Genomic DNA, 14,124 nt, shown 5'->3' on the forward strand with positions numbered 1-14,124 from the left:
GGGCTAGAAGAGACCTCAAAAGGTCATTTATTTCAACTCCCTGCCTGAGGCAAGATCATCCCTATCTAAACTGTCCTATACAGCTTCATCATCAAGCCTCTTAGCAAAACTAAACAGTGAACCCAAATATACCACCCTAACGTGCCACAGGTAAAACAGGAACCACAGCATCCAATGCCCTGCTGTGCAAAGGTGGTTGATATATGCTCAAGAGATCCCAGGAACAAGGCTTCAGCACCCTTCTACAGAAGAAGGCAGAAGCTCCTAGAGTACGTACCAATCTGACCATGTGGTAAAATTCCTTCCAGTGCCCAAATATGGTGATTGGTCTAACTCTGAGCAGAGGGGTAAGACCCCTTAGCCAGGAACCTCTGGGTTTAAGTTCCAGCAGGAGCATTGGCATGCCTCAGTCAAAATACCCAGCATTGCCTACAGCCAGTTCCTCTAAGGAAGGAAAAAAACTTGATACATATAGCAGGGGAGAGAGGAGGATTCCCTCCCAACCCCATGCAGCAACCAGCAACGCACAGAATCATGGGAACAGGGGTGGACAAAATATGGCTCATGGGCTGGATCTGGCCCACCAAATGCCTTCATCTAGCCTGCAGGGCCCCTCAACAAATTGCAGATGCCTGCAAATGGACTTCCTTAGGATATATTCCAGTAGCTTACTGGGTATAGAGGGGAAAATAACTGGCCTGTATTTCCCTGGATCTTTCATTTTGTCTGCACTACGTTGGCCCTTTTCCAGTCCTCTGGTACCTCACTTGTGTCCCATGACTTCTTGGAGTCTTTAACAAGGATATTCATGATCTCCTCTGCCATTTTCCTCAGTACCCTTGGATGAAGTTCATCTGGGTACTCCAAGAAAACGAAGATGGAATCATAGTTTCATAGTAGTTAGGGGTCAGAAGGGACCTGAATGGATCATCTAGTCTAACCCCCTGCCACTGGTTGAAGCACACGCTGGGATCACATGACCCCAGACAGGTGTTCATCCAACCTCTTTTTGAATTTACCCAAGGTAGGAGTGAGTACCACTTCCCTAAGAAGTTGGTTCCAGATCCTAGCTACCCTGACAGTGAAATAGTGCCTCCTAATCTCTAACCTGAACCTATTCTCTAGCAGCTTCTGGCCATTGTTCTTCATCACCCCAGGTGCTGCTGGGGAGAACAGGGCTCTTCCTATTTGCTGCTGATCTCCCCTAACAAGTTTGTAGGCAGCCACCAAATCTCCCCTCAGCCTCCATTTGCTGAGGCTGAACAGGTTCAGGTCCCTCAGCCTCTCTGCATAGGGCCTGCCCTGTTGCTCTGCAACCAAGCGGGTGGCCCTCCTCTGAACCTTCTCAAGGCAGGCCACATCCTTCTTAAAGTGCGGTGCCCAGAACTGGACTCAGTACTCCAATTGAGGCCGGACCAATGTCACAGAGGGGGAGTATCACCTCTCTGGACCGGCTTGAGATGCATCTGTGGATGCATGACAGGGTGTGGTTGGCTTTGCTGGCTGTGGTCTGGCATTGGCAGCTCATGTTCATCTTGGAGTCAATCATGACTCCAAGATCCCTTTCCACCTCTGTGCTCTCAAGGGGGGAGCTCCCCAGCTTGTATGTATGCTGTGGATTCCTTCTCCCCAGGTGCAGCACCCTGCATTTATCTACATTGAATCCCATCCTATGACCATCCAGCCACCTCTGTAGTCTGTCTAAATCTAATTGCAGCCTCTCTCTCTCCCTTCGAGCGTGCCTACGTCTCCCCACATCTTGGTGTCTATTGGCAAACTTGGACAACGTGTTTTCCACCCCATCATCCAGGTTGCTGATGAAGATGTTGAACAGTGTAGGCCCCAGGACCGAGCCCTGAGGGACCCTACTGTTCACATCCCACCAGGTTGAGTATGACCTGTCCAACACCACTCTCTGGGTGTGCCCCATCAGCCAATTTTTAACCCATCCAACTGTGTAGGCATCCATGCCACAGTCGCTCAGTTTGTTAATGAGAATGGGGTGAGAGACAGTATCAAAGGCCTTCTTAAAGTCATGAACTCACCCTTATGAACTCTTCATGAACTCACCCTTAACATTAGGCAGCGGGGGTGTAACAGGGAGCCTACAGCTCCTCTTTCTTTAAAAGGGGAAAACAGTAGTAAACAGTGCTCAGGCAGCCAAAAAGGGTTAACAGCAAAGGAATAGGCAGCCAGAGGCTAGAAGCTGAGAGTGCCTATTGCTGTGCTAGTTGCACAGCTGCAGACAGAGCTGACAGGTTCTGGATGCAAATTAGGATTGGGGTGTGCTACAGCTCCAGGCAGGGAGGGACAGGGTTGGGGAGAGAAGGGTAGGGAGAGAGAGAGAGAGGATCAGGGCATGCTACAGCTCCAGGGAGGGGGGAGAGAGAGAGATGTGGCCACACCTGGGCCAAGGGCCCTAGGACAAATGGAGCTGTGTCCGTGCTTGCCCCTCCCCTCCCACCATTGACAGCCATGCCCATTGGGGTCTCATAGCCCCAGATTCTGTGGCAGGCACGCTCCCAACCTGGCCTGCCAGGAGCCCCACAGGCTGGAAACTTGGTTCTGCAAGGCATTTGTTTGATGCCTCAGCTTTAGGGATTTTGACTTTTATATACATGATATCTTGATTAATAAATGAGAGCAATCCTGAATCAACATGGCACACATTAAATAATTTGCTGACTGCTAGGTTTTAATGTGTAATTGTACTTTGAGAATTATAACTAAATATGTACGTTTCCTGTGGGGTCCTGCAGGAATCTGGTTTTAGCCTATTCTCCTTAACTTTTTTTATCAGTGACCTCTAAGAAAGCATACAACTCTTATTGATAAAGCTTGCTGAAGTGACACTGTAGCCAAAAGAACTAAGGCATCATTGAAGGTATAATCAAGGAAAGATTGAATAGGAGTAAGGTGCCCATACTACCTTTCATGGGTGGGTTTAGGGGATGCACATGGAAAAGGGGGATGTGCATGGTGAGGTGCATCATCACATACCAAACAACATATGTTATTCCAGTTAAAAATAAACTAGAAGCTTTACTAATACGCTAGGGGTCTTAGGGCTATATTATTCAGTTTAAGATTGAAGACAAAATCAAAAAACTTCATTGGAGTGAGTAAAAACAATCTGAAGAGATACGAAATAGGAGCTTCATTACCAGAAACAGCTATCAGCCAGCAGAATTGCAGAACAAAGGATAGCTTTACTGGTGGAATATCAAGACCATTAAAAAGAAGAGGGTGTTATTAACACCTGTGGAATAAAGAATTTAGAAGGGATCAGGTAGATTATAATAAACCACAGAGTAAATTGACTTCCTCAACACTGCCTGACTAGAAACTCTGCTGCCATGCCAAGCAGTTGGTTTTAAATTTTGGTTGGGCCAAAAATCAAAGTGGGCTACCAGTTTACTCCCTCCCCCCTAGATCCACCCCTGCTTCCTTGCTTTTTGCATAGGTATGACTGCTGCTTGAATACTGTGTCCAGTTCTGGTGGTGCTGGGTCATGAAGAATGCTGATGAAGTGGGTTCAGAGAAGAGCTACAGAAATGATTAAAGGACTGGAAAACTTGCCTTATAATGAAAGACACCAAGAACTCCACATTTCAAAGAAAATATGAAAGCACAGTACAGCAGGGAACAAACATGTGATAATGGACTCCTTGCTTTAGCAGGCGAGGACATAGCAATGTCTTAAAGTTTAAAGCCATAACAAATTTGGACTAGAATTGAAGTCCAGTTGTTTAAGAGTTTTTATTAACCATTGGAACAATTTATCAAAGTTTGCAATGGTTCTTGATTTGCTCACAAATTTTTTCAAGGTTAGATGTATGCTCTGGTTCTCACAAAAAATATTAAGTTTTTTGTCTTGTGGCAAGTACCATAGCTCAGAGGAGATGATTGTAGTGGTTCTTTCTGGCGTATAATGCATGAATCATTATTTCCATTTTGTCTGTGGGCTAACTCATTTATCATCAGAGATGATTTAGTTAATTAGCAGTTCTCTATTAGTAGAGAATGTTTTCTGAAATGTTTGAGCACTTCAGAAATTGTTTATGTCATTATGGACTTTGCTCTGCCTGACACTTACACCTATAACATTTGTGTGTGTGTGTGTGTGTGTGTGTGTGTGTGTGTATGTTTCTTAAATATTATGCACAAGCTACAGACTTCTGTGTAGGTAGATTTTGTAAGTTAAAATAAAAATTGAAATGATTGATAACATGAGCAATTTTTATAATAACTCATAAAATCATTAATTTATTTGTCTTCCAGGTCTTCGTATGAAAGTAGTGGCATTGTGGCAACTGGCCAAAGGTATTTATTAAAATGGAGTGTGCCTCTTGGACAAGTAGAAGTCATTGAATATGGCAGCAGTGAAGGACAAGGAGAGAATTGCAGGTTCCCACCTCAGCATTCTGCAGAGAATGTTGTTGTCAGTGTTAAGCCAAGTGAGCAAAAATCCTAATATCTGATGATTTTATATTCTTTATTCCTTCTGTGGGAAGAGGGAGGGAGAAGCAAAACATACTGGCTGTTTATATAGAAGTACTATCTCCTGAGAGAGACTCTCAGGAGTGGCCCACAGTGGCCACTTTTTTTACTCTGGGAGAAAAATTATGAACTCTGTATACTCGTGGTTTCTTCAGAGAGAGCAGGGACTCTCCTTGGAGAAACTGAATGCATGTCCAAGCCCAAGGTGTGAACTTTTCTTGTTTATTATGGAAAAGAAAGGACACTCACTAGCATTCCTGCTCTCTCTACTGTTGGAGCAAAGTAGGCATTACTGGGCACATCTACATGTGCAGTTAATGCACATGAATAAACTTCGGAGCTTATTTCTCCAGTATTGTTCCTGGGAGCACCGTTTGAATGTGCACCCACCTGGAAGCAATAAACTACAGAGCAATAAGCTCCAGAGTTTATTCAAGCGCAATATGTTGAGCTGGGTTGGAGCAGCCCCAGCTGGCAGGGGATCCAGGAGATATGCCCACTGCATACTTACAAATTATTGCAGCATTTGTAACAACAGCAAGGCCACAAGAGAGGCCTAGGGATACACAGTGGCCTGTTTGGAGGAGCTCATTTATACGAGTGGTCTGTCCCTTACCCAGTTGGCCAGTTCCCAAATGTTTCTGTATTGTGCTGGAACACAGGAACTGTCACATAAAGTCAAGCCAGCCCTATATTCTTCCCATCTCAGTTGCCAGTGCCATCCTTTAGGGAAAGCTGCACTTTCATTGATTCTCCGTAGTGGACATATATGGAATAATCCAGTCATAGGCAAAGTTCATTTTTTCTCCTTCTTAAGTGACTGGATACATTTTTCAAAGGTGCTTAAGTCCCATTTTCAAAAATGTCTTAAGCACTAAGAGATTTCTACTGGAAGGCAGTAGGAGACTAAGGGTTCTAGTTATGTCTGTCTCTCTTGAAAATGGGACTCTGGCTGCTACATCACCTGGATATCTTTTGAAAGTGTTACTCTTAGTAGTCCACGTTAAAACTAGTCCAGTATGTTGTTCTCCTTAGCTGATTTCAAGTACCAAACCTTAAAGTAGCCAGCATTGATTAGGAATGTGCCTATTTTTGGGGAAAGCTCTGCTCATTTCCTATTGCATTCTCCTACCAACCATTCAAGGCAGGATAAGGTTAAAATAAAAGAAACAGATAATGCTAATGGGAGGAGATAAAAGAAAGTAATAGGTTTAGGGTATGTCTACACCAAGTGTTGCAGTATAGTGTGGTGATACTTGACACTCACTCTAAATGAGCTAACCCAGGCAACAGAAACAGTTGAGCTTAGTAGCAAGAGTTCAGTAGCACAGAGCTCTCTTCAGTCTATTTTACACTGCAGTGTTCAGGATAGGCACAGCACTTTGACATAGTGTTGTGTATATGCAAGTAAGCAAATACTCTTCAATAGTAATCAAACACTTGTTCCCTACCAAATCAAACTTGATTAGCAAACACTTTCCCCCTGCTCTTTGTATACCCTACCCATCACTCTGCATCTCGGCTTATTATTGGACACATATGAATCCTGTTTACATTTCCTCTGTAATTCTTAGAGCTCAACTACTAAAAATTGAAGGAGCATGTGAACTTGCAATGTAAAAGGAAAACTATCAAATCTGTGAGCATTTATAGGAGCATCATTATATGTGAATAGGACAATGTTTTTGGTATCAACCAATTTTGACTAAATCAGAGAAAGATAGTCATGAGTCCAAGCTCACTTAATCAGGTGCCCTGAAAGGACATGCATCTGATGAGGTGAGCTTGGGTTCACCAAAGCTTATGCTGTATCTCATTTAGTCTGTGAGGTGCAAATCTACCTTGCCTTCTCTCTCACTTTAGATTAATGTGGCTAATTACCTCTTCCAAGTTAATTTTGTAGTGTTATAATCAGGTATCCTGGTTTTCTCTGTTTAAAAGTCCTGCGTGGGTCCCAGGCTGCTGGCAGGGAGTGAGCTGTGGGTAGGCATGAGCCACTAGACAGTGCTGCCCAGTGGTGGAGCTGTAGCTTCCCCTCCCCTCCAGGGGATGAGTCTGCAGACCTCTCCTGTGCCCTGATCCTGATCCTGCCACAGCACCAAGACTCCCAGCCATGCAGTGGGTCTGTGCCCCATTCCCCTCCCCCTGCCACTTCCCCAGCAGTTGGGCCCAGGCAGGGCAACAGGTTCCCTATGCCTCCATCATGCTTGTGTTGCTGCAGCCCAGACCTGGCAAACTTCTCTGCATTGCTGGGGCCTCCCCAGCTCACCCTGGGGAAAAGAGGAATTTGGTTCCAGCAGGGTGGCCTCTGCCAGACACTGTATCCTTCCCCTCCTGCCCGTGGTGCTGGTGCCATGCAGGGCCTGGTCCTGCCCTGAGGCAGGGCTGAGCACTGGCTAGCTTAGCCTAAGGAGATGCTACAGCAGCTAGAGCAGGCAATGCTGGGTCTGAGGGGTTGCTGCCAGCCCCTTGTGCAGTGAGCATGGCTCAAGGGTATTCCTGAGGGGAAGCAACACAGCAGGGATCCTGGGGATAGCATTAGGGCTGCAACAGCAGCCTCTCAGGCTGGAGCTGCTGGGCTGCTGCCCCTCAGGAATGCCCAGGGGCCATGCTCATTGCGCAAGGGGCCAGTGGCAACCCCTCAGACCTGTTACTACCTGCTCCAGCTACTGTGGTGCTTCCTTGGACTGAGCCAGCCATGTGCTCAGACCCACCTCAGGGCTGGGCCAGGCCCTGCATGGCCCCAGCACCATGGGCAGGAGGAGGAAGGATGTGGCATGCCTGGCAGAGGCCACCCTGTTGGGACCAGACCACCCCCGCCTACCCCAGGGTGAGTTAGGGACAGCCCGGTCTGGCAGCACGGACAAGCCTGTCGGGTCCAAGTTGCAGTGGCACAAGCACAGCAGGAGGCACAGGAAGCCCATCACTTTGCCCAGGCCCTGCTGCTGCAGGGAGGCCAGGCAAACCCACTGCATGCCTGAGGATCTCAGTGCTCCAGTGGGAAGACCCTGCCTGGCCCCTCTGGGAGTTCTGGCACCTTCCTTCCTGTCTCCCTGTCCATCCCCATGGTTTTAGAATTGGGATCCAGGCATGAGAGGTAGGCAGCCCTGGCTTCATCCACAGCCCCAGCCTCAACCCCAGCCCCTGGCTGTGGTGGGGGCAAGGAGAAGCAACGCAGCATTCCCTAGTGGCTCGGCCATACCTGCCTGCCACCCCTGCCTGTGGCTCGTTCCCCACCAGCTCTTGCCCAGTTCAAAGCGGGAAATCTGGGGATTTCTCCTTCAAATGGGGAAATCCACATTTTTCCGCAAAAGACAGAAAATTCAGATCCCTGGTTTCTTCTAGATGCATCATTATAATAACTTTTAGATACTGACAAGTTACCATGGCATTACTATCTATTTATTTACTAATTCTCTTTAGAAGATAGCATAGAATTTTCCAGTTAACCTGTGTGATCACTGTAATATCAGAGTACATCAAAGAGCTGCTATGATGAAGCCTCAAAGTATTATAGTAGTTTTAATAAATCTCAAGGGAGAAAGAAACAATATAATTTTTGCCCACAGTTTGGGATGGTGTGGGCACTTGAAGGTTATTGCTTGCCATCATTATGGAAAGACAAAGAGCAATAAATTAGAAGTAAACAGTACCTCTGGCGCTGCAGAGAAATTTAATAGTATGCATTTAAATTCATCTCGCATCGGTTATAATGCATATTGGTGGAAGGTTTTGTGGATACATGCAATTCAAGCGCCAGCTATAGCTACTCTTGTAAATACGTAACAAGGGCTGTGGGAATATATTTCAGACTCTAGTTACAAGTCAGATGCACCTTTATTCTCAAGAAAAAAGACAATGAGAACAAATACAAATACAAGTGTCAGCTTTTTTCTTGAACAAATGCAAGTCAGATGCACCTTTATTCTCAAGAAAATACAATGAGAACAAATATGTGCCCCCCTCCAAAGGAAAAAGAAAAAAAAATGAGGGGACATAAACTTTGTGTGGTCTAGGCCAAAAGGAAGGGAAATTTTCCTCATTTAGACAACTCTGTTGTGTTGTGGCTCCCAGCTTCCATGGTCTTTTGCCTTAGCTTGGGCCCTATTCCAGTCTCTACCCACATTCTCCATCACCATCCCGGTATATGCAGATATAAGCAGATCACATTGTTGCAAACCTGTGGAAAAACATAGAGAGCCTGCTGGAAGTATGCCAGATATGAAATCAAGATGGAAGTCTGTCAGTGCAATGTGCTCTACTTCTGGCAGCCATTGTCTATATCCTTCAGTTGTGTTTAAAGCAAAACATTTTTTATATTTGCAGCTTAAAAAAATAGCATTTATTTCCGATCTCATTCCTCAAGTGCAAACCAGGGTTGTTTCCTTTTACTTCACTGGTTTATAATAATATACCTGGTCAGAGTTAGACCCACAGGCTATTAAACAGTTTCAGTAAATATATTGTCATGACTGTATGACAAAAACTGTGGTTCTCCAATATGTCTTAAAAAGTTAATGTGTTGAGGTTCTTCTACAGGATAATTTGCAAAAAAAGTTAGGATAAATGTCCCTCTTTAGAATGTGGGTAGACAAAGTTCTCTGGGTAAATCTTTTTATTAGACCAATTTAAATAGTTAAAAAAAATTAGCAAGTTTTCGGGTTTAAAAACCCTTCATCAGGGTGAGGAAGCCTCTGCAGTTGGTGTGTGCTCTTCCTGGATGGAATGACTAGCAAAGAAGCCAGAGGCTGGGCTGGTGTTGAACTCGGTGATCTAATAGGTCCCTTCCAACCCTAAAATCTATTAACCTATGTAAATTGAGGAGTCAGTGGGTGAGAGACAGGCTGGGGGGGGAGAGGGGGAGAAAAGGGGGATGAATGTAGCAGTTGAATGGTGGAGAGGTACCTGGAGAGTCAGATGTAACGCAGGTTATAATGTGTCATAAATCCAATATCTATATTTAGTCCATGATTTTTAGTATTCAGGATGTTGATGAAGTGCAGTTCGTAGGCTCGTCTCTGAGAAGTGCTTTGTAAATTTCCTTTGAGGATCAGGACTGAGAGATTGGGGAGAGAGTAGTTTTCTTGTGAGAAATGTGCCCCCACAGGTAATTGGGTATTCCTGTCTTTGATAGATTTCCAGTGTGCATTCGTTCTGGTGCACAGTTGTTGTTTGGTCTCTCCTTCGTATTTTTCATTGGGACATTTGGTGCATTGGATGAGATATATTACATTTCTGGAGGCACAGCTGTAAGATGCAGGAATGCTGATGGGTCTGTTGTGGGGGTGGTGGAGATGTGTTGGCAGGTTTTGCATTTCTTGTCATGGCTTGGTCTGGATCCATTCAGTGTGTTCTAGGCCTTAGGAAGTTTGCTTCTGCTGATGAGGTAAGTGAGGTTTGGTGCTTGTTTGAAGTCTGGGACGGGTGGTTCTGGGAAGATCTTTTTAAGACTAGGGTCTCTTTCTAGCATGGGTTGCAATTGTGTGAGGATTTTCCATGTGGGTTTGAAGGAGAGGTGATATGTCGTAACCAGCAGCGTGCGGTTAGTGGGGGTTTTCCTTCTGTACTGCATCAGTTCTTCACGTGGTATCCAGGTGGCTCTTTCAGATGTGTGATCACCCACTTTCAGGTCATGTAGTCCATAGGCCTATTCCACTCATTTCTACAGTCATCTCTTTCCAAGAATCAGGCCTTATAAACTATTTACAACTCTAAAGAAGCATTCAGACAGGAAAGTAGGACTAATTTCAAAGTAATCCTTCTTTTGTTAGCATGAAAAGTAATTTATATATTCTTCCTGTTCCTGATATTTGTGTGCCAGAAACATTGTGGTGGTGTTTAAATAAAAGCCTAAGCTAAAAAATAAATGGGTCAGAGAAGGCTTTGTTGTGATATGCCTACATTCAGCTCCTACAAGGTGTTGGAGTTTATTAGTGTTAAACTAGGTCATCAAATGTAAGAAAGAACCACAATTCAAGACCCACAGAGAACTTGGGCAAGTCAATAAATATTAGTCAGAGATTCCTTCTTCTTCAGTGGCCAAAAATCTCTCTAAGCCAGACATTCTTGTTAACTATTGTTCTTCTTCAGCGTGTGTCAGATTTGTGATCCACTGCTTTATGCCACTGCTGAGCACTTAGTCGCCTGATTACGCATACCAGCTTCAGTGGAATTATCTTTGTGTGCATCTGTTTACTAGTAACAGTAAGGACATTCTTGTTTTCAGTGAGGTGGGCTTGGAGGGAGATCACTTCACATTTCTATCTCACTTGCCCCATCTGTAAGAAAGGAGATCATAATCCCAGTCTGTTTACCCTACAGGGGCCTTGTGCGGTTTAATTGCTTTGATATTTTAAGGTCTGCGTGAGTATTCAATAATGTTAATCACTAGTGACTAATTGTTTGTTGTTTGATTACATGTCAAATAACTGACATACTTGTTCTTCTAGGGTTCCTTTTAATATATTCCTCTTAACCTTGAATTGTTTTTGTAATTTATGTCATTAGTTTGGGGATTATTTTCTGCTTTGTTGCTTTTTTTACTTTTTGGTCAATTTTTTTAAGAGGCTGATTGCACATTTAGGACCTCTTAGAATCTTATTTGATCTGAACTGTGTAGAAAGAGCACAAATTAAATCCAGTTCCCTCAAAGGAGGTATACTGAAAGTCAAATACAATGATGCTACTTGCAGTCCTGTCATAAACAAGGGGGTGGGTCATAATATAATTGGTTTAACTTACTCATTTTTGGTTTACTCAGGAAAAATAGTTGTCTTTCCAAAACAAATAGATGAACAAAAGTAAATCACCTTATAGAGTTGAAGTCCAGTTGCAGTAACACCTTGTAACAGTAACAGTAGCAACCAGTTATCAATGGTTTCCCCAGGAACATTTTCCTGAACATGGATTCAGATCAACCTCCTTATAATAGCAACAGCCACTTGGAAACAACATGGTCTCTGGGCCCTGATTTCAGCTATATTCATCAAACACAATATTCCACTCTCTAAGGCAGCAAGTTAAAATCAGCTTTATCATGCATATTTACCTCCGCTGTACATAGGAGCACAATAAATACCAGTGTCCGTGTGGAGCTCTGTTTTTTAAGGAGACCTTTAGGGAAACTGAGTAAAAATCAAATTTATGCCGTTCCAGTTACCCTGACCTAAGTGGTTCCCACCTTGTTCTGACAGATTACATGATTTTTCTACGATTACCTTAAAGCAAGAGAGATCAGGCTAGTTATTCAGTCATGTCTAGGTGGAATGTACATGTCTGCTTTCAGGGTCCTGCTTGCTGCTGTTGTCCTTGTTGATCATTAGTTACCCAGGCAACAACACAACTTATTTTTATCCAGGTGTCTAAATGTTAAATGAGAATTAGAGAAAATGAGATGGACCCATCACTCCTATGCTGTCCATACAGTTCTGAGCACAAGAAATAACAGTATAATAGGAGAAAAATCCGAAATACGTTGCATGCTGTGGGAGGCTGAATGCTATTTTTGCTTCCAGTGCTTCATGAGTAATGGTAAGGACCCTGGCTTAGTGCTGACTAAACTATTTTCTTTTCTCACAGTATATTTGTATTCTCTCACCGCCTGTTTGTGGTTTAGATGTGTGTGCTTTTCATTTGTTGTTGTTCATGGCAGCAGTGCAATGTTGAAATGTAGACATGATTCCCCTCCGCTGAATTTCCTACTGCTTTTTTCTGTCAATTTATGTACGTCTTTGGTTACCATGGAAACAAATGTAGGTGTGAGCTTGGTTGGATCTACATCTTGCTTCTGTTTCTGTTAGTATCTTGCAAAATAGAAAATCCCTTGCAGTATTTCCATTGGACATGACAGGCAGATTCCTTTCAAAAGCAAAAATAACTTCATTGTAATTGGTGCTGATGTAATTGGTGGTGTAGACGTGGCTGATTGCTAATAGTCTCTATAACAAATGTAGAAAGGGGAAAAGGATTAGAAAAATGCTGGTCTTTTTAGTACTTTTAAAACTGGAAATGGGGTTACAGCCATAGTGTCCATAAAAAATGAAGCAAGATGTAAAATATTGTTTTGTATTTTGGTTTGTTGGTACCTAGAAGGGACTGCCTGTATTGATTCCAGTTCCCTGCAACCAGATGTAAGTGGTCCACAAGAGCATTCACTCTGCTCTTTTTCCTGTCAATCAGGAGCCACAAAGTACCCCAGAAATGCTATAGTAGAAGCAGAGACAAAATCCCGAAAGGCCTCAGACTATAGTATGCCACAGAGTAGGAGGGTACTGCCAATGCCTGAATTTAATTGCAGTTTGTGTTGCATTTCAGGACATGGTCACTAGGTATAATACAAGCGAAAAGTGATGGAGAAGTTTCCTTATACCTTGTACAGTTAAAGTACTATTGAGACCGCAGTCGGAGGTGGCACACTAATGTTCATGCATGTAAGGTCATTAATGTGTGAAAGCAAAGAAATACATGCTTCAGATTCCAAGAACAGTCCAGTTGACTGAGGAAATCGGGCAACCTAAATTAATTCTGTCCAATTTCTCTGTTAGCCTGTAAATACTTGTCTCACTATGAGATTAGCAATGGAATAAATGAAGTGGTATGGTTTTTCTCTGCCAGTTATTTGCTGTTGAGTTGGGTTTTTTTTTAGAGAAGTAGGGTTCTTTTATTCCCTCACTCTGTATTTTCTTTTTTAGTGGATGTAACACTTGCTATCTAGCCCAAACAATCCCTCCGTGGGTTTGTAATTCTAGCTATGAACTGTGAGAGAGTTTGGTTTGCTTGCTTCAAAGCATGACTGAAGACATGCTGTCTGACTCCCAGAAGACACCTGCTTGGAGTGAGCAGGAAATGCTGTAACTGAGAGAAAGTGAGAGATGGTTTACTCCTTTGATCACTGCTTCCGAAGGAGTTGTTGGTAACCTGAATCTGAACAGTTTCACTGATGTGTGCTTGTCCTAGCTATACTGCCTTACTTCAAATATCTGTACACTTGCAATTTAGAGAAATAAAATGGTTCAATGTTGCTTTGATTCTCAAAGACCTCCCTCACTCTGCCAAATAGTTCTTTTTTGGATTTAGTTCTCCACCCTGTTCTCTTCTGTCTGGTCCCTACTTCTCTGTCTACCTTGATTGTTTGCTCACTCATCCATATCAGACTTCTCACATCTACAATGTATTTGTATATTTATGCACAAGAACCCATCTGTACCCACTCATAAATGTTCATAAGTGTTCACTCGTATGTTTTCACTAACGTGTTTCATCAAGCTATCCACCTGCAGATGCATCCATCTACATTCATGCACAGCCATATGTAGTCACCTACTCACAGATTTATTCCTGGCTTTTCCCTGTAGTTAAAGAACAGTGGATCATGGGCCGTTTTGCTCCCTCACTATCTTTTCTAGTCTGAAGCAGGAGGTTTTTCAGTCCATCCTATAGGAACAGTAGCCCTGGGTCATTTTGCTCCCAAGTTTGTTTCCTCTGGGTAAATAATCAGCAACTGCATTTGCTGTGCTCAGTGGCAGCCAAGAGGCCAGGAGAAAAGCATGCTAGAAGGAGCATGGCTCAGTGACATGAGCACTGCCATGGAAATAAGAGGGATCTGGGTTCTTGTGCCTGTCCCTA

The 14,124-nt window shown here is 43.6% G+C and overlaps 1 protein-coding gene across 6 annotated transcripts in view; it reads left to right on the plus strand.

The window, feature by feature from the left end:
• Window positions 1–14,124, plus strand: part of ARHGEF10 (Rho guanine nucleotide exchange factor 10) — a 197,706-nt gene that overhangs the window by 107,701 nt on the left and 75,881 nt on the right. For all 6 annotated transcript variants that reach the window (XM_059730159.1, XM_059730148.1, XM_059730140.1 and 3 more), the window contains one exon: window positions 4,282–4,457. In XM_059730159.1, coding sequence (XP_059586142.1) covers window positions 4,282–4,457 — 176 coding nt within the window. The remainder of the gene's footprint in view (window positions 1–4,281; window positions 4,458–14,124) is intronic.

This window comes from Alligator mississippiensis, chromosome 1 (genome assembly GCF_030867095.1).
Source record: "Alligator mississippiensis isolate rAllMis1 chromosome 1, rAllMis1, whole genome shotgun sequence".
Taxonomy (NCBI): domain Eukaryota; kingdom Metazoa; phylum Chordata; order Crocodylia; family Alligatoridae; genus Alligator; species Alligator mississippiensis.